We start from the raw sequence: 26,743 nt of genomic DNA, 5'->3' as shown, positions 1-26,743 counted from the left end.
TGGTGCTGTGCCGCCGGACCTGGCTTGGCCTGAAGCCGAGCCTGCAGCTCTGACCACTGCTCCAAAACGACACCGTTTGGTGTTTCGACCTGCATCCCCATGTTTGGGCTTGTTGCCTCAGCTGAGCCCAAACCCAACTTCTTGGGCTTCTCCCAGCAGCCTGCAACTGCCATGCTGGGCTCCTGCTTCTCGGACCGCCCTGTCTTATGGGCCACCTTCCTTTTTTTTTCAGCCCGATGCTGCTGGCCTGTCCCTTTCCTCTGCCCAAGCCAAATTTTTGGCATGTTTTGTTTCCACCCCGCACCCAACCATGTTGAGGTGCCCACGACTAAGCCCATTTTTGGGCACTATTTATCAATTGTTCGGCCCGCAGCCATCCAAAACCAATATGACCTGAATGTCTATATTTTCATGCTTCCACGACAGTATCCTGTTTTGTCTCTCAATCTATTGGCGCAAAAAAAAAAAAAAAAAAAAAAAAAAAAAAAAAAAAAAAATCCTGGCTAGCATCTCAAGCATCTCAAGTGTGTAAATTAACGATTAAATTCATTATTATTTATATTTGAAGCGTTGACACCTTTCGTTGTTTCAAAGCTACTCATACTAGGTTTTCGAAGCAACTACAAATTTACTATACTAGGATTGTATATTGTATTATGTGTTCTTGTAGGTACCCTTTTATGAACTTGAAGTTCATCTAAAATCGAATATGTAGTTTCAAATTTAGTGTCTTTGAAACCCGAAGTTTTCATACAAAACATATACCCATGAAATCCGAAGTTTTTCATGAAAATTAAACCAAAACATATATGTAGAACTCGAATGTTCTTCTTTATAGGCTCGTTTGGATGTGTTTTTAAAATGACTGAAAGTGCTTTTAGAGAAAATTGTTTTAGATTCCAAAAGCACTTGAAATGCTTTCTGCAAGAAGCACCAGTTATGTGCTTCTTCCCGGAAGCACTTTAAATGTTTTTCCATGATTGACTTGCATTTTTACTAAAGATTGGTTCCAAAAACATTTTCACCAAAAGCGCTTTCAATCATTTCAAAAACACACCCAAACAAGCTCTATGTCTGTGGATCTTTACTTTTCATAAGACTAACTACAATCTTGTTTCCTCCATTGCAATGACGTGTCGAACTTGAACAAATTCGACTTTACCCCTCTATAAGTGTTTGGCAAAAACTACCTAATGTGATTTTAAGATGTGAAGCTCCATATAACCGCCAAAATTCTTAGAACGATTATTGAATGTCGATGTAGAATAGATTAGTCAAACTGAAAACAAGCAATCCAGGTTGAACTTGATTGATCACTTGCGAAACGCAAGGTGTTTGGGCAGTAGCTCTCTAAGCAATTGGGAAGAATGTATGTATAAATTGTGTGTGGATGGTATGGTTGTCTTCTTTGTGGGAGAATTATCCCTAATTTTCTCCTGATACTGCTAGTCTTCTCTTTTCTTGAGTGCACGTACGCAAGGCTCCTTAACCATAGACTCTTGCTCATTAAGCCAGTCTTTCAATCCGTACTGGTGTTGCTGCAGTTGTGACCTCTATCCAGAGACTTCAGAAAAGGTTGTAAGGACTCCATATAATTATTGCTTGTAGAATTTTCTTAATTTACCTTTATTTTATGTTCATGACATAAGTATTATTTAATGCTTATTTATATATTATATAGTAAATGTTATTAAACTAAAAAACCCGTCTAGGCTCCTATCTAAGCCCCTAAGCGCTGGGCCCACGATTAGGCCTCTTTCCGCAACCTGACTACCTCATCACCACCATGAACCTAGTATACCAAATGAAGTAGATCTAGCTAATCAAACAACCTTACCTCTTCACATATAGATCTAAAAGAGATCTAGCAGACTGAGAAGAAAACTAAAATAAAAGAACTCTCCTAAAGAGAGAATGAGAGAATCCAAAACCAACAAACTCCTAGCGAGCTTCTTGTAATTCTTACACAAAATCAAAATAAAAAGGACAAAATAGTAACGCCGGTTTACATCTTTCCAGCTAGTTTCTCGAAGAGCACCATGTCTCGCAGTTCCAAACATATAAAAAAACCATGACAATTGGAGCTTGTGTTAATTGTGTGAATGAATAAGAAAGAAGCATAAGGATTTTCGCCACCCTCAAGGCTAAATGCAAACTTGGTAAATATCCAAACAACTAAGGAATACAAAAACCAAAATAAAAAGGATTGGGAATTACCTGTCGATATTTGGATAAAAAGGGTATTGACACCCTAACACAATAGTAAAAGTGCAAAACCCTTTAGCACGTGGAGAATTTAATTGGGTCACATAATAGAGTTTCCCTTCAAAAGCAAACGCTCCAAGAGTTACTGGCACTTACATCATCATGGACTTGCCATCTTACAGAGCCTTTGAAGAGCTAAAGCTATTCCATTCAATCGATCGCACAATATACGTTCGACTGCTGGGTTTACGTTTTGATCCTAACCAATCTAAGCTTGTCATAGCCTTTTGGTATTTTCTGGACACACAAACTCACTACAAGTTTATGGCGGCCACGTTAGCCTTACATGACTCGGACCTGTATGCTTTAGCATGCGAGTCGATTATGTGCTTACACTATCTGCGCTCAAATTACACTGATCCTCTGGCGTCGGAGGAAATTGATAGTCAGTTTCGAACACTGTGTCTTCTTCTACTTACCAAAAATATTCCACTCGAGTTTGTGTTTGAGAACAAGGAGAAGGCCCGGGAAGAGATGAGGAGATTTATCGACCATGTCTTCGACAGAGCTTTTTGGGATATAATTATAGTCCCATCATATCCATATTTGGGTCATATACCCAGTGGTTTCCAGCAAACCAATTTGTTGAATGGTCCAATGACTCCAATATTACAACAAGGGTTTCAGCATAATTATTTACTTCATCAGCAGGGTCATAATATTTTTGAGGCTCAACCTCCTCTATTACCACCCCAAGAAGCATATGATGATGTGCCTGATCAGTATCAACCTAATGTTGACAACAATGATAGAACTTTATCCTTGACATTCTCAAAGGGTCATCCTGTTTCAAAAGAAGAACTCAAAAGCTATTTAAACAGGTATTTCTGTCTAGTTTCTTTTTTTCATTGATTACAACTTATATTGCTTGGTTACACGTCTAATTGCACCAAGGTCATTTGCGATAAAACCCAACACTTGCTGGGCTCTGATCCGATTTAAACAGTTAAGTTGAGATAATATCATGTGATTAGTAGTGGATTGTTGCCCGATTGTGAAATCTAAATAGTTTGTACCATTTTAACTAACCATAAATTGTCGAATCGCTAATTAATTTAGAGATGGCACAACATATAATTAGTTGCGGTGGTATGACTTATGATCAGTTTTACGTGTCTAGATATATATATAGCTTTACTATATATTGACTTATTATTATCAGCTTCAACAATATCTGGATTAACTGTTTTAACTCATCACGTATATGCACGAAATTTGGAGATTGTATAGAGTCAGTCTTTATGAAGAAGCCTGTTCATCCAATTGACCAATCACTGTTTGCTCAAGTTGTTGTTAAGTCTGCGTCAGACGCTACAAGACTTCTTGATAAACCGGACCATGAAGGCAAAGTCAAATTCTCAGTTAATGGGAAAGATGTTAAAGCCAGGCGATATAAGCCATGTCAGAATAAGCAGGGACGGAACCAGTCACAAGACTCGAACGGCTCTAGCAGCCAACCCCAACAAAACAACCCGGAACGGCTATGGACAAGATAAAGCGGTTGCACACAAGATTTGCCCAGTACACAAGATTCATGCCAGGGCGCTCAACCATGGAGGCAATCTATCTCTTACGAAGATTGATGGAAAGATATAGAGATGGGAAAAAGGATTTACACATGGTCTTTATAGATTTGGAAAAAGCGTATGATAGGGTCCCAAGAGACATTCTTTAGAGGATTTTAGAGAAGAAAGGAGTACGAGTAGCATATATCCAAGCTATAAAGGATATGTATGAAGGAGCAAAGACTGCCGTAAGAACTCATGAAGGACAAACCGAAAGCTTCCCCATAACTGTAGGATTACATCAAGGCTCATCCTTAAGTCCTTACCTTTTTGCGTTGGTAATGGATGAGTTAACAGGACATATTCAAGATGATATTCCTTGGTGTATGCTTTTCGCAGACGATATAGTGTTGATAGATGAAACTCAGGAAGGGGTAAATGCGAAGCTTAACCTTTGGAGAGAAGTGTTGGAATCTAAAGGTCTTCGCCTAAGCCGATCAAAGACAGAATATATGGAGTGCAAGTTCAGTGCAAATGGAGGCCAAAATGAGTTAGGGGTGAGGATCGGAGATCAGGAAATACCAAAGAGCCACCGTTTTCGCTACCTAGGATCTATCTTGCAAAAGAACGGAGAATTAGATGGAGATCTCAACCATAGAATACAAGCTGGATGGATGAAGTGGAAGAGTGCATCCGGCGTGTTGTGTGATCGTCGTATGCCACTGAAGCTTAAGGGAAAATTTTATAAGACGGCAATAAGGCCGGCGATGCTGTATGGCACAGAATGTTGGGCGGTGAAGCATCAACACGTACACAAAATGGGCGTAGCGGAGATGAGGATGCTTCGTTGGATGTGTGGGCACACGAGAAAGGATAAGATTAGGAAGGAGGATATTCGAGGTAAAGTAGGAGTAGCCAAAATTGAAGGAAAATTGAGAGAAAATCGGTTACGGTGGTTTGGACATGTGCAAAGAAGGCCTACTGACGCTCCGGTTAGAAGATGCGACTACGGGATAGAGGTTCAGGGCCGAATGGGTAGAGGAAGACCTAGGAAAACTTTGGAAGAGACTCTAAGAAAAGACTTAGAGTACTTGGATCTAACAGAGGACATGACACATGATCGAGCATAATGGCGTTCTAAGATTCATATAGCCGACCTGACTCAGTGACTTGGATTTTTCAAGTCTCCAATCGAGAAGTTTTCCCCACTCGGGAAATTAAGGGAACACTACCTCAACCTACATGCTCCACTCACAAAGCTTTAACATACAAGCTTCAACATACAAGCTTCAACAAAAGAAAAATTCAAAGAACTTAGTGAAGAAAGCTTTGGTGTATTTAACACAATACGTTGAAATGAAACAAAGCTTATTTATTGATATCTCTAAGAAGTTACAAATATGTACATATACACGAGTCAAAATAAACAAACAAGAGGGAGCCTTCACAAAGGTTGCTTAGGAGAAGTCTCAGCAGTAGGCAGAGCCCCAGAAAGATAAGGCACCGGAGGGGGATCATTCGGAGCCTCAGTACTGGACAGCACCCTAGAAGGATGAGGCATCAGAGGTTGATCATTTGGAGCTTCATTACGCGGTATAGCCCCAGAAGATGAAGGCAATAAATGCCTTTGGAACAAACCCACAAACCTCTGATGATCATGTAAAATCTGACCATCAGATTCCTTCATCTGGTCAAGCTTCCTCTTCATGTTTGTAGCATAGTCATGTGCGAGCCGGTGCAACTGTTTATTCTCATGCTTGAGCCCTCTAATCTCCTGTTTGAGACTCATCACTTCATCCGCCAATGATTCAACTTGGCGGGTTCGAGCAAATAGGCGTTGGGCCATATTAGACACAGAACCTGCACACTGAACACTGAGAGCCAGAGAATCCTTAACAGCCAACTCATCAGACCGTTTGGAAAGTAGTCTGTTATCTTTGGGTGTGAGAAGGTTCCTGGCCACCACCGCAGCGGTCATATCATTCTTCATCACGGAATCCCCAACGGTAAGAGGACCAGTAGGGGATAAGAAGGATGGGCACCATATGTTGTCTGGAGAAGGTGTGGCTGCCTCTTCAACAAGGTTCAAGTCAAAACGACGGTCGGAGGGGCCAGACATTTTCAAAGGTGTTGAAGAGAAAAGAGGTCGGACAAATCAAGATCTTAGAAATGCAAGAAGGGAGCTTCTACTGGTGGAGATTCAAGTGTGCTTTGGAACTTAATACCAGCCTTTATAAAAATCTGCACTCAATGAAGCTTCAGAAATCGAAGAGGCGTCTGCTCAGAAATCGAAAAGTCGTTTGCTTTCTAAAAAGCTGGGCTGCTCAGAGACCACGAGGGCCGATCTCAGAAATCGAAAAGGCGTTTGCTTTCTCAAAAACTGGGCTGCTCAAAGACCACGAAGGTCGATCGCAGAAATCGAACAGGCGCTTGCTTTCTCAAAAGCTAAGCTGCTCAAAGACCACGAGGGCCGATCTCAGAAATCGAAGAGGCACCTGCTTTTTCAGCCTTGTCAGCACCTGTCACATGCACACTCAACTTTGCGGAAATTACAGGCATTCTGTCGAAGATTTCTGGTGAAGTAGAAAGCACGTGAATGTTACTGTTCAATCATCCACTTTCCACACGCAACATCAACTCACGGGTACCACAGATAACTTTGCCAAAAATCTCTGACAAAGTTTAGACACGTGAAGCTTGCAGCTCCCATTACATCGCTATGACCAAGAAGGGTAAAAGAATAGCAAAGAAACATCACTAACAAAGTTTAGACACATAAATTTTGAAGGTCTAGCTACCATATTATTACCCACAAGGGTAAAGGAACAGGACCACTGCTGGATAATTGGAAAGTCCCTGTGTGTCAACATCTGTGCTCCGTGGCAAGGTAGACTAGCAAACAAGCCTAACCTTTACTCACATTCGAGAAAACACTCCCAACAAGATTGTTTGCTTCAAGATCGAAGAGGCACCGTCCTCCGAATCTCGAGAGCTAGACTCTCAACATGATTACTTTCTCAAAAACCGACGAGACACCGCTCTCCGAATCTCGAGAGCCAGACTCCTAGCAGGATTGCTTTCTCAAAAATCGAAGAGGCGTCTAGCTACCATATTATTACCCACAAGGGTAAAGGAACATGACCACTGCTGGATAATTGGAAAGTCCCTGTGTGTCAACCTCTGTGCTCCGTGGCAAGGTAGACTAGCAAACAGGCCTAACCTTTACTCACATTCGAGAAAACACTCCCAATAAGATTGCTTGCTTCAAGATCGAAGAGGCACCGTCCTCTGAATCTCGAGAGCCAGACTCCCAACATGATTACTTTCTAAAAAAGAGACGAGACACCGCTCTCCGAATCTTGAGAGCCAGACTCCTAGCAGGATTGCTTTCTCAAAAATCGAAGAGGCGTCTAGCTACCATATTATTACCCACAAGGGTCAAGGAACATGACCACTGCTGGATAATTGGAAAGTCCCTGTGTGTCAACCTCTGTGCTCCGTGGCAAGGTAGACTAGCAAACAGGCCTAACCTTTACTCACATTCGAGAAAACACTCCCAACAAGATTGCTTGCTTCAAGATCGAAGAGGCACCGTCCTCCGAATCTCGAGAGCCAGACTCCCAACATGATTACTTTCTCAAAAAGCGACGAGACACCGTTCTCCGAATCTTGAGAGCCAGACTCCTAGCAGGATTGCTTTCTCAAAAATCGAAGATGCACCGTTCTCCGAATCTCGAGAGACAAATCCCCGACAGGATTGCTTGTTCGAAAACCGAAGAGGCACCGCTTTCTCAACTTCGAGAGCCCTTTAGATAAAGCTTGTCTGTAATCCTTACATCGCTTTCTCAACTTCGAGAGCCAGATCTCCTTGGATAAAGCTTGTCTGTAATCTTCACACGTAACATCAGCTTTCCAGATACCACAGACCACTTTTTCAAAGTGTTCTGACAGAGTTAAAACACGTGAAGCTGGCAGCTCCCACTACCGTGTTATGACCAAGCAGGGTAAAAGAATAGTATTACTCCTTCTTGTTAGGGAGACTCCTATATATGTCGACCTCCATCCTCAACGGACAGGCAGACCTGCAAAAATGCTCAACCCTTCCTCATATCTGAGAGGGCACTCCCAACGACGCTTCTCGAAATACTCAGCTTTCTTTCCCCCCGAGAATACCTCTGCAAACAAGCTACACCAGAGCAAGAATATCTCATATCATCAGGGTTAAAAGCAAGAGTATCCCATATCATGCTTTTTCCCTGTCTTTTCCTTTGGCCTTGTTCTTACCTGCAAGACAAGGAGAAAGAGAGCAATCAGTCAGCACTTGGAATCAAGCTTCCAGTCCGGAACTGACTGCCTAGAACCCCATTGCTCTCGAGTACTCATCTTCAACATCTTATGCTTCCCGAGAAGATACCACATCTGCCTGAGGAACAAATAGGGCAAGTGAGAAGGATACAAGGAAGCATGTGGAGACAAGCGCAATAGAACACGTGCCGATACATCCACTACTTTGTCAACAGAAAAAGTATCCCATATCAGCAGGGTCGAACGTACTCTAAATTTGATGACTTGTTTTGACCCTCAAATTCTTCAGTCGGCTTTATACTCTGGCGGAAACAAGAAAACCCTCTAGCCCAGTTCAAGAATAAGCCTGTGGAAAGTTACTTCTTCAAAAGCAAAAGTATCTCATATCACATTTTCTCATTTTCTTCTCTTTATCCTTTATGCTACCTGCAAGATAAGGAGAAGGATAACAATCAGCCGGAACTCGAAATCAAACTTCTGATCTGGGACTGATTGCTTGGAGCTCTGATTACTTACCTTGTCTGTCACTTCTTTCAGCAGATCCCCTAGCTCGGCGACTTGGGGGACTCCTACTACATGGTTTGTATCGCGCTTGACCAAGCCTGAAACTACAAGTAAGCGTCAAGTGAAATTGATACATTACCTTGTGCATCTCCACCAGTTAAAGATACCACCCCTGGAGGGAGGAAGAGTACTTCCAAAGAAGATGCCACATCTACCTATGAGACAGATAAGGCAAGTGAAGACGATACCACACTTTGGTACTTAAAAGTTTCATGATTACGAGATCATTCTTCCACAATATTTCCTAATGTCATTTGTACTAAATCATTCACTTGTACTCACTAAAGGAGAGCTTGAACCTATATACTGTGTAAATCCTTCACAATTAATGAGAACTCCTTTACTCCGTGGACGTAGCCAATCTGGATGAACCACGTACATCTTGTGTTTGCTTCCTGTCTCTATCCATTTACATACTTATCCACACTAATGACCGGAGCAATCTAGCGAAGATCACAAACTTAATATTTAAGATGATATTCTTTGGTGTATGCTTTTCGCAAACGATATAGTGTTGATAGATGAAACGCAGGAAGGGGTAAACGTGAAGCTTAACCTTTGGAGAGAAGTGTTGGAATCTAAAGGTCTTCGCCTAAGCCGATCAAAGACAGAATATATGGAGTGCAAGTTCAGCACAAACGGAGGCCAAAATGAGTTAGGGGTGAGGATCGGAGATCAGGAAATACCAAAGAGCCACCGTTTTCGCTACCTAGGATCTATCTTGCAAAAGAACGGAGAATTTGATGGAGATCTCACCCATAGAATACAAGCTGGATGGATGAAGTGGAAGAGTGAATCCGGCGTGTTGTGTGACCGTCGTAGGCCACTGAAGCTCAAGAGAAAATTTTATAGGACGACAATAAGGCCGACAATGCTGTATGGCATAAAATGTTGGGCGGTGAAGCATCAACACGTAGGTGTAATGGAGATGAGGATGCTTCGTTGGATGTGTGGGCACACGAGAAAGGATAAGATTAGGAATGAGGATACCCGAGGTAATGTAGGAGTAGCCGAAATTGAAGGAAAGAGGAGAGAAAATCGGTTACGGTGGTTTGGATATGTGCAAAGAAGGCCTACTGACGCTCCGGTTCGAAGATGTGACCACGGGACAGAGGTTCAGGGCCGAAGGGGTAGAGGAAGACCTAGGAAAACTTTGGAAGAGACCTTAAGAAAAGACTTAGAGCACTTGGATCTAACGGAGGACATGACACAAAACCGAGCGCAATGGCGTTCTAGGATTCATATAGCCGACCCCACTTAGTGGGAAAAGGCTTTGTTGTTGTTGTTGTTCTAGTCTGAAGAAAAATAGATAACAATTCATCAAGCATCCAGGGTCAAAATTAGCTTGTTGTATAGACTAGATGAAGTTTTTGTTGAGAGTTGTCCCACATCGGTGAGGGATAATGTTTGCTATCTGCTTATATGATCTTGAGCTACTCCCCATATTGCCAATTGGTTTTATGGTGGAACCTCAATTTCATCATGGTATCAGAGCCAAGTACGTGTGAAGTCTAACGGCCACACGCGCTCCACTTCACCCAGGTGTTGTCCACGTGTAGGCTTGAAAATCTGCCACACGTGTGGGGGCGTGTTGAGAGTTGTCCCATATTAGTGAGGGACAAAGTTTGCTATGTGCTTATATGATCTTGGGTTACTCCCTATATTGCCAATTAGTTTTATGGTAGAATCTCAATTTCATAAGTTTTTTGTTAGACAAACAAAGGCAGGTTGGTTGTATATGTCTTATTTTTTTCTTTTTTGGTAAATAGTGTATACTATCAGATTTATATGTTATTTGACTTTTTTTTAATACAACGATTTAGTTTAATTGCATATAAGACACTTTTCATATGAATTCAAATTGTTTACATTAGCTTCAAACGCCATAGCCAGCCTCTCTTCCCATCTATGACGGTTATCCACACGTGAAACAAAAGACGCACTAAATGTACTGCCCTATTACATTTTGGAAAAGCAAAAATAAAATCTTTTGACCTCAGTTGTTTTAAAAATTTTTAGTCTAAATGCATATAAGACACTCTTTTATTATTTTTTTTGGAAAAAGGCTTCTTCACATTTATTACAACGAAAAGATACACAAAAGGAAACCCAAGGCCCAAACAACACACATAAGCAAGTAAAACACGGACCAAAAAAGACAAACTACAAAAGGCCAACCAGTAGGTGAAGCCCAAAACGCACAAAAGAGGTTACAGACACCAGACAATTCTACTATAGTCGCCGTTGTTCTCGATCCGACCAAGTCCTCGTCCACAGCCAAGTAGCGCCAGATCAATTGCAACATCTCACATCGAATTAATGCCCCGACCACAACCACAAAGAAAGGGTAGACAACAAGTGATCAGAAGAAGCCAACTATCAAGATGAAGTTTGTGGCAACCCACGAACAACACTGCCGATAAAGGTAGAGACAATGAGAACGTGGTGGTGTTGAACACCCGAACTCTACACACCATCTCGAAGAACCGCAATAATACGCGTTTTGAAGCGGCTACAAATCGGAGCAGAGGGGAGCAATGAGAAACGCCGCTGGGGGTAGGAAAAATGGCCAGATAGGAAAGGAGATCAGGGAAAAGAAGAAGAAGAAGAAGAAGAAGAAGAAAAAGAAGAAGAAGAAGAAAGAGGACAAGACAGAGAAGGGGCGGAGAGGAGAAAACATGAGGAGGAAGAGAAGAGTGGCAACCGACTCCAGCCAAAGCCAGAGTCGGCGCCTGAGAAGGTGGGCAAGATGAAGACCCTCACCAAAAGGAAGGGAGGAAACTCTCATAGAAGGAGAGAAGGGCTCTCATGGAAGGAGAGAAGTTCTCACTATGTGTTTTGCATATAAGACACTCTTTGGTTCAAATTATGTTTATTGCGATCTCAATACTTGTAAAAGCTGGGACATATGAGACAACTTATACAATAACAACAACAACAAAGCCTTATTTCACTAATTAAGTGGGGTTGGCAACGCCACTGTTCTCGGTTTGCGCCAAGTCTTATGACCCAGATAATTTCTTTAATCACCAACCAACTCTAATCACTTATCACTAGCTATCTGGATCAGGACTACCTTCTGCACCCTTTACATTTTGATACTTGTACAACTTAGCACACACCAAATAATAGCCAAAGTTTATCACCCCCAGCACAGCTAGCATCCAATAAACATTGTCCAGCTTCCCATTGTTTAGATTGTTTGGTAACCATCCAGTAACCCTTTGGACCATATTAACCACACCTGTGCTTACATAATATGCAATCCCAATAATCAATGAGATCATGGCCGTCGATGTGCTTCGCAGTGACATGGGAAATTCTTGATAATACAATGCAACTTGTCCTGGAAAATGAAATGCTTCTCCAATGCCTATCAAAACTAACTGTGGGAAAAGCCAAAAGATCGACATTGGAACAATAGTACCAGGCTGGTCTTGGAGGTGGTGTTCTTGCACTATTTTGAGCCTTTTGGACTCCATCACTGCTGAAACAGCCATGCTGAGAATGGTTAACACGTGTCCTACTCCTACACGCTGGAGGGGCGACGGAAACTGACCAGTGAACTTCTGCCACATAGGGCATAAGAATCTATCAATTAGGGTTAGAAAGATGGACGTGGAGAATAGAACAATGACTATAACAGAACCAGATGGCATTTTAAAATGGGGGCCAATGTGACGGTCCATGGTTAGAGCCTGCAAGACTGACATGCTGGATTGGATTGCTGTTGGGGTAGTTAAGAATAAAGCTGTAGACCATAGTGGAAAAATTCTTAGAACGGTCTTGAAATCTTCCACCTGTTGCGTTGTGCATAAGCTCCATGGTTTCGCAATTGAGCCATCTGATTTCACGTCTCCTTCAATTTTCTGTGCTGCACGGTTAAGGAACCTGAATGAAAATATGAAGTCTTTTAATGTCGTATTTAAATAGAACTCAACTTTACTTTTTTATTTTAATTTTTGTACTATAGCGATGGTGAGGGAGAGGGAATGGCACTAAGAACATCAAGTTCATTGGTAAGTGGTTTTAGCCTACTTAGCTAGTCGCTTCCAGAATTCAATTTTACTTTAGTAAGCTAGCAAGAGCAGAAAAAATAATTACCAAATTGAACCAAAAATAGGTTGAAAAGAATGTCAAATTTCGTAAAATTTGATCGAACATTCTAACCTCTAAACGAACTGGAAGTGGGTAGAGAGACTCATTATCACATATACTAAGTTAGGCTTCATCTCTATAACGTGACATGATAATCTCACCACACCGTTCACATGTAAGTCCCTAACATGTGTCTGTTTGGTTTGACACATGGATAGCTTGACTCTATGACCAAGATTGAATTTGAGCATATAATTTGAAATCAATAGATATTGGTGGTAAAAACCATCACATTATAGTCAACGTGTACTTCAATGAAATCTCTAGCTACTATCATACCATATTGACAAAGGCGGATCTTTTTTTTTTTTTTTTTTTCTTTTTGAGGAACAAATCAGGATAATTGAGGTATGTGGTGTTGTGTCTGGTCCGCACGGACACATGGTTTGGTTGTTGAAATCCAAAATTTCTCCTTGCGCAGAGTTATATGCTCATAACTAATTGTTTGTACCTGAAACTCTTGCTAAGTGTTGCTGCAGCCACATTGTTTGTCATTCCATCATGTCCATAATAATAATCCTTTCTTTCAGTTGATGGCTTGAGACTAGTTTTCCGAACAGAGGCAACAATAACACGACCGAAACCAACAAATGGACTCCCTTGTGGTTTATCGAATTTATAGAAACGGCTTCCAGAGAAGAAAATGGCCATTCCGATTAGGTTGGCGATGACACATAGGCCAAAGCCCCATTTAAAACTGACGTTATCTTCAACGTAGACAATGACTGTAAAGGCTACCACTGTACTAGAGTACAGAGTGAAGAAGAACCAGTTGAAGAAACTTGCTTGATGCTTAGGCTTGTCAAATTGATTGGCTCCAAGTGTTGCCAAGGTATAGCGGGTACCTCCCAAGCCTAGAGATGCGAGAGTTATGCCTGTGTACAAGACTGCATACTGTAATGCCGAGGTCGGTTGGCATAACTTTGAGCCGGTAGCACAAGGTTGAGGCTTCAAAGAATTCAGCGTTGCGGTTAAAACTAAGAGAACGATGCCCTGCAACGAATTTATCAATTATTTAGAATGCTACCCTAGTTCATATATTTATGGAGAATGTCTAGTACACATTCGTACATGTTATATCAGCTTGCATGTTATATTGTTGGATTGCCAATCTAATATTGAAATGACAGTTCAGATGATCAGTGGATGAACAATCTACATGATCTCAGATCAAATTGACAAGAAATTGTATTATCCATAACCACAGAAATCATGTATGTTTTATATAGGGTGAAAGCATGTAGTAAAGAAGTTGACTTTTTCATTACCAGCAAGGAAATGCAAGAGGATATTGAGATAACGTAGAATGAGCCAAAGAAAGAGTCAGCTATGATTGCTCCAATGATTGGGAAAAAACTGAAAGAACCGTAAACTACATTTGAGATCTGGGCAGCATCAATGCTGTTTACATTGAACTCTTCAATCAGAAACACAATCAAATTTGAGATCCATCCCCCAGCTGCAAGTGTCAAGCCTCCCAAAGCCCCTGCTCAATAAACCGACTATTTGAGACTGCTTTATGAAGGGAGCAATTACTCGGAAGTGTTTTTCCTAGAAACAGTTATATTAGAAAAAGTTAAAATTTTGATTAAAATTCAAGTGTCACTTTTGAGTGTTATCTGAACAGGTACTTCTCTAGAAAACGTTTCTCAAGTTTTCTGTCAAACACTGTTAAACTAACTTTTCGCTATTCTAAAAGTAATCACAAACAACCTGTCTTATTTCTGTGAGCAGTCTCATCCCTGCACGTAAAGAATGAGACATTTGTAGCCAATACAATTGCAAATGGACCACACAAATGAATTGAATAGTGATTAGGACTTGTGAGAGAGAGAGAGAGAGAGAGAGAGAGAGAGAGAGACCAATGATGAACGGGAAAGTGATCCAACCACCGCTTCTTCTACCAGAATCTGATGAGATATCGGCGTGGGAGAGGGACTCATCCATGGCGGTGTGGCAAGTACCAAGCTAGCTCAAAGTGTGATATTCAACATGAAGCCACTGCATCGGTTAATAAAATCCTTCAATCCAACGCCACCACAAAGCACGCACGTTTGCCATTCTTCAATTCTCCATTAGTGGAGAAATTTTAATTAGTATTTTTGTATTTGAACAGGTGCTTACTACCCACTCAATTATTGTCTTCTAACATATTATCATACTTTCATTGATTAAGACATTTTTGTCAATTAACACATTTTTTTTCCATTAAAACAGGTGCTTACTACCCACTCAATTATTGTCTTCTAACCCTTAAACTTTAGATTTTTTTTTTTTTTCCAGAGAATGATTAGGCGAGATTAGCTCTTCTTCAATAGTCGCGTGCGAGACACCAACCCTTCCTCAAAGAAAAAAAGATCGTTGCAAATGAAAACAATGTGCTTGTGGTAGGGACTGGTGTAAAATATTGAGTAAATACCACAAGCATCAAAACAAATCCCAGATTTTTAGACACCACCAACTGATGTGGCTAATAAATTTATTTGTTCATATTTCGACCTTGCTTTTCATCTTATTTACTTTTATTAGCTAAAATACTTTCATGTCATTTTGTCCAAAACTTGAAAAGCATTTAGTTCTTGTAGCATTTCTATCTGAAATATTTGCATGCTAATTCTCTAGTGCTTCCAGCTTGAAGGATTTACTAGTGTATAGCACTAGCAATATAATTTCTAGCCTAATGGATGAAAGGCATTTTCAAACACCATAGGGCTACGAAAGATTTTACGTCGAGATCTCTTCTGAACGTTTAAATGAATCGTAAAATTTGGTCATTGGATAAGCCGAGAAGCCTATTTTATGATAAGTTGAAAGTTAATTAATATCAAATACAACATTAGAAATTAGTTGCGGATTCAAGATTTTGTCTACGTGTGCATAATAAAAAATAATATAGATAAGTTTGCAAATCCCTTGGCAATCTGCTCCACTAGTGAGAAATAGCGGGAAAAAAACCCAATATCTTTTGCTTTTGGATAGTGATGTTCACACACTCAATTTTTATTTCTCACATACTCTTGTTAATTTTTAGCTATTGATCTTCTTCAATTTATTCTATTCGATGGTCGAAAAATTAAAAAGAATGTTTGAGAAGTAAAAAAATAGTTATGTGAATTGCAGAACTCTTGTCTTTTCTCTAAAATTCAGCTGGGACTGTGAAACAGTTTCCCATTCTTTACTTCTAAATCATTTTTATTTGCAAGTCTATGATTCATTTCATTCAAGTTGGTTTCAAATCAATGTTAGAGGCCGTCATCCCCACCGACACAAAGATGCTCAGTAGGGCCCTTGATTGAAGCCGTCGTTGTTAATGGAGATTTTAGAAAACTAACAGAATATTGTTAAAAAGATGTTTCAAGTTCAAATCTTCCTCGTTCGCCAACTAACTTTTGATTTATTAATGTTTCTCTTGTACTACATAAGTCTAAACTTTGAATATCTATCGTCATTGATTAAAAAAACACTAATTGACTGTTAAACTTGGTTTAAAGCTAAGTCCCATACATACATGCAGGGATGGAGCTAGATACTTTTTTGATTGGGAACATCCTAAAATAATAAAGTAAAATTAAACAGTTCAACCCAATATACACAAACAGGAAGAAACAAAACAAATAGAGCAAGTAAACAAAAATGATAACATAAATCAATTTGAGCGAAAAACTCTGAATTATAATAAAATTATAATACTTATATATATTTAATACAAATCACCCACCTTGACGGTCAGATAGTGATTATATTAAATGCATTTAATTACATGAATTATATTGATTGTCAGATGGTTATTGTATTAAATACATGTAAGTATTGTAGCCAATGCCTACAATCATGTCCATTATGCTTCTTCTCTATTGTATATGGCATAAAATAATGGATGGGGGAGTTGTTGGCAAAATGTAAGTTCTATTTCAATAGAGTGGTTATTAAGTGAGGTTTTAGCTTGAAAGTTGATACTACATGTACCGTTTTTTGTTTAAGAACCAATGTGAGTGGGGGCGTCCGCCTCCAGTAGGCCTAGGGTGGCTCCGTCTATGCATACATGAAGAATATTGCCTATGGAAGAAGATGACAATATTACATGTGGTTCATTATTTTAGTGAGTAAGTTGTTGGGTTTTCATCCATATATCTCGTGTTCACAACTATCCATCTCTTAAATTATTGTGATAATTTTGAACCCTCTTTACCCATTAATAATAATATTTATATATAAAAAAAGAAGATGGCAATGTTGCTTGATATTGATTTATTTTATCGGTCGCGATGCTAACGGCTCACCTTTCTGTTTTCTTTGCTTTTTGGCTTGGGACCTTTATGTTTTGGGTGTATGCATATACTTATCTTTTACTAGAAAGGTAAGCAATGTATATGCTTAAACTAAGATGAAGTCGTAAACAAATAATGCAATTTGCAAATAAATAAAGGATGACATGCCTAACATACGGAATGTAAATGCTTAAACTAAGATGAAGTCTTAAATAAGTAATGCAATTTGCAAATAAATAAAGGATGCCATGCCTAACATACTGGAAATATGATTTATTTATTTCATGGAAAGATAGAGATTCAAAGAGTCCTCATACATGAGTCTCATTGTGACGACCCAACCCTAATTTTCTATGTAATTTCTTCCCGGGTGTGTAAATTGACATTTATGCCTTTGTTGGCAAGGTGACGTGGACGTGATTATGCAGTTTTAAATTATTTTCCTCACTATCGTAATTAAATTGTACTCGTTGTTACTATCGCGTGAGCACGAACTAGACTCGTATCGGATTTGTAACGAAAATGTTACGTTACATTAAAGTACGTTAGCAACGAGGTATAGTTGTACATGTGTGCGTTAATAATTTAGTACTGGAAACTACTGTTTCAGATAAGGTACGTTAGATTTCGTTTGATTAATATTGTACAAACCCTATCTGTTTTCTTTAAAATTGGACCCGTGCCCTCAAATCCCTCACCACTAATCAATTTCACTCCTCAATTCTCTCAACCAACCAGACAACTTCCCTCACTTTTCCACCAATCAGAAAAGTTGGCATTCCCTCTCTCTCATCTTCTTCCTCTCTCTCTCTCTCTTTCTCTCTTTCTCTCTCTCTCTCTCTCTCTCTCACCTGTACCTCCCTCTTCTCTGCAACTACAAGGACCTTCATCAAACACTCACATATTGAACTTAAAAATACCACCATCGTGATCCTCTTATCCTCACGAACCCAACTGTACAAACCGATCTTGAAGTGGTTGAGTTTTGACTCGCCAACTCTGAAGCTCTGACTCGGACAAGTTAGCTCCGATGTGATCTCGGTAGAGTTACAAAGTTTTGAAGGTTGCGGAGGCATCCACACAACTCCTTGGAGTCACTAGGCTAAGTTTGGAGTGGAGACAATGTCAAAACACACAGTTTCGAAGAGTCGAAAACTAGGCCAAATCTTTCGAGGATTTTTCAGGCCATTTTCCGTCCATTTTTGGATTCTCAAGAGGTACGATCTTTTTCTCCTCATCATGGGCTTCAATTCCATATAAATTTCATTGGAAATGGTTGAGAAATGAATAAGTTATGCAAATTTGAAAATTTTCCAGAAAATCGGCAAAGATTTCCAGTTTCAGGCAAAACCAGACAGCGGCGCCGGCAGATGACGAGGATCACAAGAGAAGACAAAGAATATTTCGTCAAAGTTGACGGAATATTCTAACGACGCCAGGTAACGCCGTTACTATTTAATAGAATATTTCGTCAAGTCTGACAGAATACTCCTGACATCTATTAGCTTCTATCAGACACGTGGCCTACGCGTGTGGCCGCAAGCTGGCGGCGCGTAAGGGCGCGTCCGGTCGCTGGCCGGTGAATGGTTGACACGTACGGGTCCGTGACATCGAGTAGAACGTTTTCGTATATTCAAACCTTCCGTTTAAGCAAACTATAAGGGGCTTTTCCTAGCTTTTAGTGTATGTGTTAATTAATTAATTATTATTAGTTGTTTTGCATATAGGGGAAATTTATCCTGATGACGTATGAGGACAAGCGAGGCTTGGGGCCTACGATCCATCGACATATCAGTGAGTGGGCATTTTGTTTTCGTGTATATATAAACTTTATAGTTTTCACAAATGCTTTTAAATTGATTTGTGCATATCGTGCCATGATTTATTTAATTTTAAAAATGTTGTTATGTGGTTGGGATTTATACATATTGTCATGGCATTTTCATATACATTTTACCTACTCATCAATGTTGCACTGTTGTGAAATGCTAAAATAATCCTACGACATTGCGCAGGTAAGTTCAGGTAAGTTAATTATGTTGATTTGAATCATTATGGCATGCATATATTCATGTAGTCTGCTCATCATTGTTGCACCTCTAGTGTTAGTGCTCGCCCCGGGCTAGGGTCAGTCCTTCACGTGATGTTCACCTCCACACCACATACTCGCCTTGGATCCAAGTAGGAGCAAACTTGTCATACATGTCGTATTAGGTGATTCCGACTCGTAGGTGACCGCGATTATTGCTAGTCTTCGCATGATCGTAGCACTAGAGCATATATTATGATTACACCCAGTCTTGTCGTACATGTCGCATTAGGCGACTCCGACTCGTGAAGCATATGATGATGTGCACCAACCTAATGTTGACAACAATGATAGAACTTTATTATTGACATTCTCAAAGGGTCATCCTATTTCAAAAGAAGAACTCAAAAGCTATTTAAACAGGTAGTCAAAAGTTGTTCAAAAGCTATTTAAGAAGAAGACTTTACTCTTTTTTTTTCATTGATTACTCAACTTTTATTGAATGGTTACACATCTAATTGCACCAGGGGTTTTTGTGATAGAAATTCAGCAACTGCCGAGATGTGCATGTAGTTAAGTTGAGGCAATATCAGTGTGGTTAGTAGTTGACTGTTGACCAGATGTTGAAATATAAATAGTTTGTACCATCTTAACCGATCATAACTTGTCGAATCTTTAATTCATAGATGGAACAACATATGATTAGTTGAGATGGTATGACATATGATCAGTTTTATGTGTCAAGATATGTATGGCTCTACTATTGATTCATTATCATCATCTTCAACAATTTGACTCATCATGTATATGCAGGAAATTTGGAGATTGTATAGAGTCAAGGGTTTAGGGGAGTTGAGTAACTCAGAAGAGTGTAGAAACTACTCTTTTTATCGTCGAATCCGGAAGGAAGAAGTGGTTGTAGCTTTGAAGAAGATGAAGCATAAAAAAGCAATAGGCCCAGACGATATACCAATCGAAGTGTGGAAACTTTTGGGAGAGACAGGTATAACATGGCTCACTGACCTTTTCAATAGGATTTTGAAAACGAAGAAGATGCCAAATGAGTGGCGAATGAGCACTTTGGTGCCTATCTACAAGAATAAGGGCGACGTACAAAATTGCATGAACTATAGGGGTATTAAGCTAATGAGTCATACAATGAAGCTCTGGGAGAGAGTCATTGAGCATAGATTGAGGCAAGAGACACGGGTTTCGGACAACCAATTCGGGTTCATGCCAGGGCGCTCAACCATGGAGGCAATCTATCTCTTACGAAGATTGATGGAAAGATATAGAGATGGGAAAAAGGATTTACACATGGTCTTTATAGATTTGGAAAAAGCGTATGATAGGGTCCCAAGAGACATTCTTTGGAGGATTTTAGAGAAGAAAGGAGTACGAGTAGCATATATCCAAGCTATAAAGGATATGTATGAAGGAGCAAAGACTGCCGTAATAACTCATGAAGGACAAACCGAAAGCTTTCCCATAACTGTAGGATTACATCAAGGCTCATCCTTAAGTCCTTACCTTTTTGCGTTGGTAATGGATGAGTTAACAGGACATATTCAAGATGATATTCCTTGGTGTATGCTTTTCGCAGACGATATAGTGTTGATAGATGAAACTCAGGAAGGGGTAAAGGCAAAGCTTAACCTTTGGAGAGAATTGTTGGAATCTAAAGGTCTTCGCATAAGCCGATCAAAGACAGAATATATGGAGTGCAAGTTCAGTGCAAATGGAGGCCAAAACGAGTTAGGGGTGAGGATCGGAGATCAAGAAATACCAAAGAGCGACCGTTTTCGTTACCTAGGATCTATCTTGCAAAAGAACGGAGAATTAGATGGAGATCTCAACCATAGAATACAAGCTGGATGGATGAAGTGGAAGAGTGCATCCGGCGTGTTGTGTGACCGCCGTATGCCACTGAAGCTCAAGGGAAAATTTTATAGGACGGCAATAAGGCCGGCGATGCTGTATGGCACAAAATGTTGGGCGGTGAAACATCAACACGTACACAAAATGGGTGTAGCGGAGATGAGGATGCTTCGTTGGATGTGTGGGCACACGAGAAAGGATAAGATTAGGAATGAGGATATCCGGGGTAAAGTAGGAGTAGCCGAAATTGAAGGAAAGATGAGAGAAAATCGGTTACGGTGGTTTGGACATGTGAAAAGAAGGCCTACTGACGTTCCGATTAGAAGATGCGACTATGGGACAGAGGTTCAGGGCCGAAGGGGTAGAGGAAGACCTAGGAAAACTTTGGAAGAGACTCTAAGAAAAGACTTAGAGTACTTAGATCTAACGAAGGACATGACACAGGATCGAGCACAATGGCGTTCTAAGATTCATATAGCCGATCCCACTCAGTGACTTGGATTTTCCAAGTCTCAAACCGAGAAGTTTTCCTCACTCGGGAAATTAAGGGAACACTACCCCAACCTACATGCTCCACTCAGAAAGCTTCAACATACAAGCTTTAACAAAAGAAAATTCAAAGAACTTAGCGAAGAAGGCTTTGGTGTATTTAACACAATACGTTGAAATGAAGGAAAGCTTATTTATTGATATCCCCGATAAGCTACAAATATGTACATATACATGAGTCAAAATAAGCACACAAGAGGGAGCCTTCACAAAGGTTGCTTAGGAGAAGTCTCAGCAGTCGGTAGAGCCCCAGAAAGAGAAGGCACCGGAGGGGGATCATTTGGAGCCTCAGTACTGGACAGAACCCTAGAAGGAGGAGGCATCAGAGGTTGATCATTTGGAGCTTCATTACGCGGTACAGCCCCAGAAGACGAAGGCAATAAATGCCTTTGGAACAAACCCACAAATCTCTGATGATCAAGTAAAACCTGACCATCAGTTTCCTTCATCTGGTCAAGCTTCCTCTTCATGTTTGTAGCATAGTCATGTGCGAGCCGGTGCAACTGTTTATTCTCATGCTTGAGCCCTCTAATCTCCTGTTTGAGACTCATCACTTCAGCCGCCAATGATTCAACTTGGCGGGTTCGAGCAAATAGGCGTTGGGCCATATTAGACACAGAACCTGCACACTGAACACTGAGAGCCAGCGAATCCTTAACAGCTAACTCATCAGACCGTTTGGAAAGTAGTCTGTTATCTTTGGGAGTGAGAAGGTTCCTGGCCACCACCGCAGCGATCATATCATTCTTCATCACGGAATCCCCAACGGTAAGAGGACCAGTAGGGGAGACGAAGGATGGGCGCCATATGTTGTCTGGAGAAGGCGGGGCTGCCTCTTCAACAAGGTTCAAGTCAAAACGACGGTCGGAGGGGCCAGACATTTTCAAAGGTGTTGAAGAGAGAAGAGGTCGGACAAATCAAGATCTTAGAAGTGCAAGAATGAAGCTTCTACTGGTGGAGATTCAAGTGTGCTTTGGAACTTAATGCCAGCCCCTATAAAAATCTGCACTCGACGAAGCTTCAGAAATCGAAGAGGCGCCTGCTCAGAAATCGAAGAGGCGTTTGCTTTCTCAAAAGCTGGGCTGCTTAGAGATCACGAGGGTTGATCTCAGAAATCGAAGAGGCGTTTGCTTTCTCAAAAGTTGGGCTGCTCAAAGACCACGAAGGCCGATCTCAAAAATCGAAGAGGCGCTCGCTTTCTCAAAAGCTGGGCTCCCCAGAGACCACGAGGGCCGATCTCAGAAATCGAAGAGGCACCTACTTTTCCAGCCTTTTCCAGCCTTGTCAGCACCTGTCACACGCACACTCAGTTTTGCGGAAATTATGGGCATTCTGTCAAAGACTTCTGGGGAAGTAGAAAACACATGAATCTTACTGTTCAATCACCCACTTCCCACACGCAACAATAGCTCATGGGTACCACAGATAACTTTGCCAAAGTTCTCTGCCAAAGTTGAGCACGTGAAGCTTGCAGCTCCCACTACATCGCTCTAACCAAGAAGGGTAAAAGAATAGCAAAGAAACAGCACTAACAAAGTTTAGACCCATAAATTTTGAAGGTCTAGCTACCATATTATTACCCACAATGGTAAAGGAACAGTACCACTGCTGGATAATTGGAAAGTCCCTGTGTGTCAACCTCTGTGCTTCGTGGCAAGGTAGACTAGCAAACATGCCCAACCTTTACTCACATTCGAGAAAACACTCCTAATAAGATTGCTTGCTCCAAAATCGAAGAGGCACCGTCCTCCGAATCTCGAGAGCCAGACTCCCAACATGACTACTTTCTTAAAAATCGAAGAGAGGGTAAAGGAACAGTACCATTGCTGGATAATTGGAAAGTCCCTGTGTGTCAACCTCTGTGCTTCGTGGCAAGGTAGACTAGCAAACATGCCCAACCTTTACTCACATTCGAGAAAACACTCCCAATAAGATTGCTTGCTTCAAAATCGAAGAGGCACCGCCCTCCGAATCTCGAGAGCCAGACTCCCAACATGATTACTTTCTAAAAAATCGAAGAGACACTGCTCCCCGAATCTCGAGAGCCAGACCCCCAGCATGATTGCTTTCTCAAAAATCGATGAGGCATCGTTCTCCGAATCAATCGAAGAGGCGCTCGCTTTCTCAAAAGCTGGGCTGCTCAGAGACCACGAGGGCCGATCTCAGAAATCGAAGAGGCACCTACTTTTCTAGCCTTGTCCGCACCTGCCACACGCACACTCAGCTTTGCAGAAATTATGGGCATTCTGTCGAAGACTTCTGGTGAAGTAGAAAGCACATGAATCTTACTGTTCAATCACCCACTTCCCACACGCAACAATAGCTCATGGGTACCACAAATAACTTTGCCAAAGTTCTCTGCCAAAGTTGAGCACGTGAAGCTTGCAGCTCCCACTACATCGCTCTGACCAAGAAAGGTAAAAGAATAGCAAAGAAACAGCACTAACAAAAGTTTAGACACATAAATTTTGAAGGTCTAGCTACCATATTATTACCCACAACTGTAAAGGAACAGTACCACTGCTGGATAATTGGAAAGTCCCTGTGTGTCAACCTCTGTGCTTCGTGGCAAGGTAGACTAGCAAACATGCCCAACCTTTACTCACATTCGAGAAAACACTCCCAATAAGATTGCTTGCTCCAAAATCGAAGAGGCACCGTCCTCCGAATCTCGAGAGCCAGACTCCCAACATGACTACTTTCTCAAAATCGAAGAGAGGGTAAAGGAACAGTACCATTGCTGGATAATTGGAAAGTCCCTGTGTGTCAACCTTTGTGCTTCGTGGCAAGGTAGACTAGCAAACATGCCCAACCTTTACTCACATTCGAGACAACACTCCCAACAAGATTGCTTGCTCCAAAATCGAAGAGGCACCGCCCTCCGAATCTCGAGAGCCAGACTCCCAACATGATTACTTCCTCAAAAATCGAAGAGACACTGCTCTCCGAATCTCGAGAGTCATACCCCCAGCATGATTACTTTCTCAAAAATCGAAGAGGCATCGTTCTCCGAATCTCGAGAGCCAGATACCACAGACCACTTTTTCAAAGTGCTCTGACATAGTTAAAACATGTGAAACTGGCAGCTCCCACTACCGTGCTATGACCAAGCAGGGTAAAGGAATAGCATTACTACTTGTTGTTAGGGAGACTCCTATATATGTCGACCTCCATCCCCAACGGACAGGCATACCTGCAAAAATGCTCAACCCTTCATCATATCTGAGAGGGCACTCCCAACGAAGCCTTTCGAAATATTCAGCTTTCTTTCCCCCCGATAATACCTCTGCAAACAAGCTATACTAGAGCAAGAATATCTCATATCATCAGGGTTAAAAGCAAGAGTATCCCATATCATGCTTTTTCCCTGTCTTTTCTTTTGGCCTTGTTTTTACCTGCAAGACAAGGAGAAAGAGAGCAATCAGTCAGCACTTGGAATCAAGCTTCCAGCCAGGAACTGACTGCCTGGAACCCCTTACCTGATTACTTACCTGGCATTGCTCTCGAGTACTCATCTTCAACATCTTATGTTTCCAGGGAAGATTCCGCATCTGCTTGAGGAACAGATAGGGCAAGTGCGAAGGATACAAGGAAGCATGTGGAGACAAGCGTAACAGCACACGTGCCGATACATTCATTACTCTGTCAAAAGCAAAAGTATCCCATATCAGCAGGGTGGAACGTACTCTAGATTTGATGGACTTGTTTTGACCCTCAAATTCTTCAGTCGGCCTTATACTCTGGAGGAAACCAGAAAACCCTCCAGCTCAGTTCAAGAATAAGCCTGTGGAAAGTTACTTCTTCAAAAGCAAAAGTATCTCATATCATCTCTTCTCATTTTGCTTCTCTTTATCCTTCATGCTGCTGCAAGATGGGGAGAAGGTGAACAATCAGTCGGAGCTCTGATTGCTTACCTTGTCTGTCACCTCTTTCAGCAGACCCCCTAGCTCGGCGACTTGGGGGACTCCTACTACATGGTTTGTATCGCGCTTGACCAAGCCTGAAACTACAAGTAAGCTTCAAGTGAAATTGATACATTACCTTGTGCATCTCCACCAGTTAAAGATACCACCCCTGGATGGAGGAAGAGTACTTCCAGAGAAGATGCCACATCTACCTATGAGACAGATAAGGCAAGTCAAGACGACACCACACTCCGATACTTAGAAGTTTCGTGATTACGAGATCATTCTCCCACAATATTTCCTAATGTCATTTGTACTAAATCATTCACTTGTACTCACTAAATGAGAGCTTGAACCTATGTACTTGTGTAAACCCTTCACAATTAATGAGAACTCTTCTATTCCGTGGACGTAGCCAATCTGGGTGAACCACGTACATCTTGTGTTTGCTTTCCTATCTCTATCCATTTATATACTTATCCACACTAATGACCGGAGCAATCTAGCGAAGATCACAAAAAGCGATCGTTTTCGCTACCTAGGATCTATCTTGTAAGAGAACGGAGAATTAGATGGAGATCTCAACCATAGAATACGAGCTGGATGGAAAGAGTGCATCCGGCGTGTTGTGTGACCGTCGTAGGCCACTGAAGCTCAAGGGAAAATTTTATAGGACGGCAATAAGGCTAGCGATGTTGTATGGCACAGAATGTTGGGTGGTGAAGCATCAACACGTACACAAAATGGGTGTAGCGGAGATGAGGATGCTTCGTGGGATGTGTGGGCACACGAGAAAGGATAAGATTGGGAATGAGGATATCCGAGGTAAAGTAGGAGTAGCCGAAATTGTAGGAAATATGAGAGAAAATCGGCTCCGGTGATTTTGAACATGTGCAAAGAAGGCCGACTGACGCTCCGGTTCGAAGATGTGACTACGGGACAGAGGTTCAGGGCCGAAGGGGTAGAGGAAGACCTAGGACAACTTTGGAAGAGACTCTAAGAAAAGACTTAGAGTACTTGGATCTAACGGAGGACATGACACAAAACCGAGCGCAATGGCGTTCTAGGATTCATATAGCCGACCCCACTTAGTGGGAAAAGGCTTTGTTGTTGTTGTATAGAGTCAATCTTTATGAAGAAGCCTGTTCATCCGAATGATCAATCACTGTTTGCTCAAGTTGTTAAGTCTGCACCAGACGCTACAAGAATTCTTCATAAATCGGACAACGAGGGCAAAGTCAAATTCTCAGTTAATGGGAATGATGTTAAAGCTAGGCGATATAAGTCTGTTTATACCATACTTAGGGCCTCCGTATT

At 41.2% G+C, this 26,743-nt stretch overlaps 2 protein-coding genes and 1 long non-coding RNA gene across 3 annotated transcripts; 2 read left to right on the top strand and 1 right to left on the bottom strand.

Annotated features, from left to right (window-relative positions):
* The first annotated feature begins 2,367 nt into the window (after nt 1-2,367).
* On the top strand, nt 2,368-3,761 carry LOC103427204 (uncharacterized). The gene is made up of 2 exons (XM_008365275.3): nt 2,368-3,086; nt 3,428-3,761. Exons 1-2 carry the CDS (start codon nt 2,368-2,370, stop codon nt 3,759-3,761), a joined length of 1,053 nt encoding a protein of 350 aa, XP_008363497.3.
* Nucleotides 3,762-11,494: 7,733 nt separating this feature from the next.
* On the bottom strand, nt 11,495-14,911 carry LOC103421935 (protein NRT1/ PTR FAMILY 2.6). Its single transcript, XM_008359979.4, has 4 exons — nt 14,660-14,911; nt 14,066-14,283; nt 13,249-13,790; nt 11,495-12,530 (listed from the first exon to the last, which is right to left on the bottom strand). The coding sequence occupies exons 1-4, from the start codon at nt 14,742-14,744 to the stop codon at nt 11,693-11,695; spliced, it is 1,683 nt and encodes a 560-aa protein (XP_008358201.2). The 5' UTR covers nt 14,745-14,911; the 3' UTR covers nt 11,495-11,692.
* A 2,838-nt stretch (nt 14,912-17,749) lies between these two features.
* LOC114824113 (uncharacterized) lies at nt 17,750-19,933 on the top strand. The gene is made up of 5 exons (XR_003772357.2): nt 17,750-18,282; nt 18,383-18,504; nt 18,581-18,665; nt 18,793-18,859; nt 19,908-19,933. It is a non-coding gene; the product is annotated as an uncharacterized lncRNA (long non-coding RNA).
* The last annotated feature ends 6,810 nt before the right edge of the window (nt 19,934-26,743 follow it).

The sequence above is a fragment of the Malus domestica genome, chromosome 03 (assembly GCF_042453785.1).
Source record: "Malus domestica chromosome 03, GDT2T_hap1".
Taxonomy (NCBI): domain Eukaryota; kingdom Viridiplantae; phylum Streptophyta; class Magnoliopsida; order Rosales; family Rosaceae; genus Malus; species Malus domestica.
This window is presented reverse-complemented; position numbering and strand designations above follow the sequence as displayed.

Coding starts and splice junctions, on each gene's coding strand:
- LOC103427204 (XM_008365275.3), top strand. CDS start 2,368: ATGGACTTGCCATCTTACAGAGCCTTTGAAGAGCTAAAGCTATTCCAT. Junction 3,087..3,427: donor CTCAAAAGCTATTTAAACAG/GTATTTCTGTCT, acceptor TATTATTATCAG/CTTCAACAATATCTGGATTA.
- LOC103421935 (XM_008359979.4), bottom strand. CDS start 14,744: ATGGATGAGTCCCTCTCCCACGCCGATATCTCATCAGATTCTGGTAGA. Junction 14,284..14,659: donor CACTTTCCCGTTCATCATTG/GTCTCTCTCTCT, acceptor TTTATTGAGCAG/GGGCTTTGGGAGGCTTGACA. Junction 13,791..14,065: donor CCTCTTGCATTTCCTTGCTG/GTAATGAAAAAG, acceptor AATTCGTTGCAG/GGCATCGTTCTCTTAGTTTT.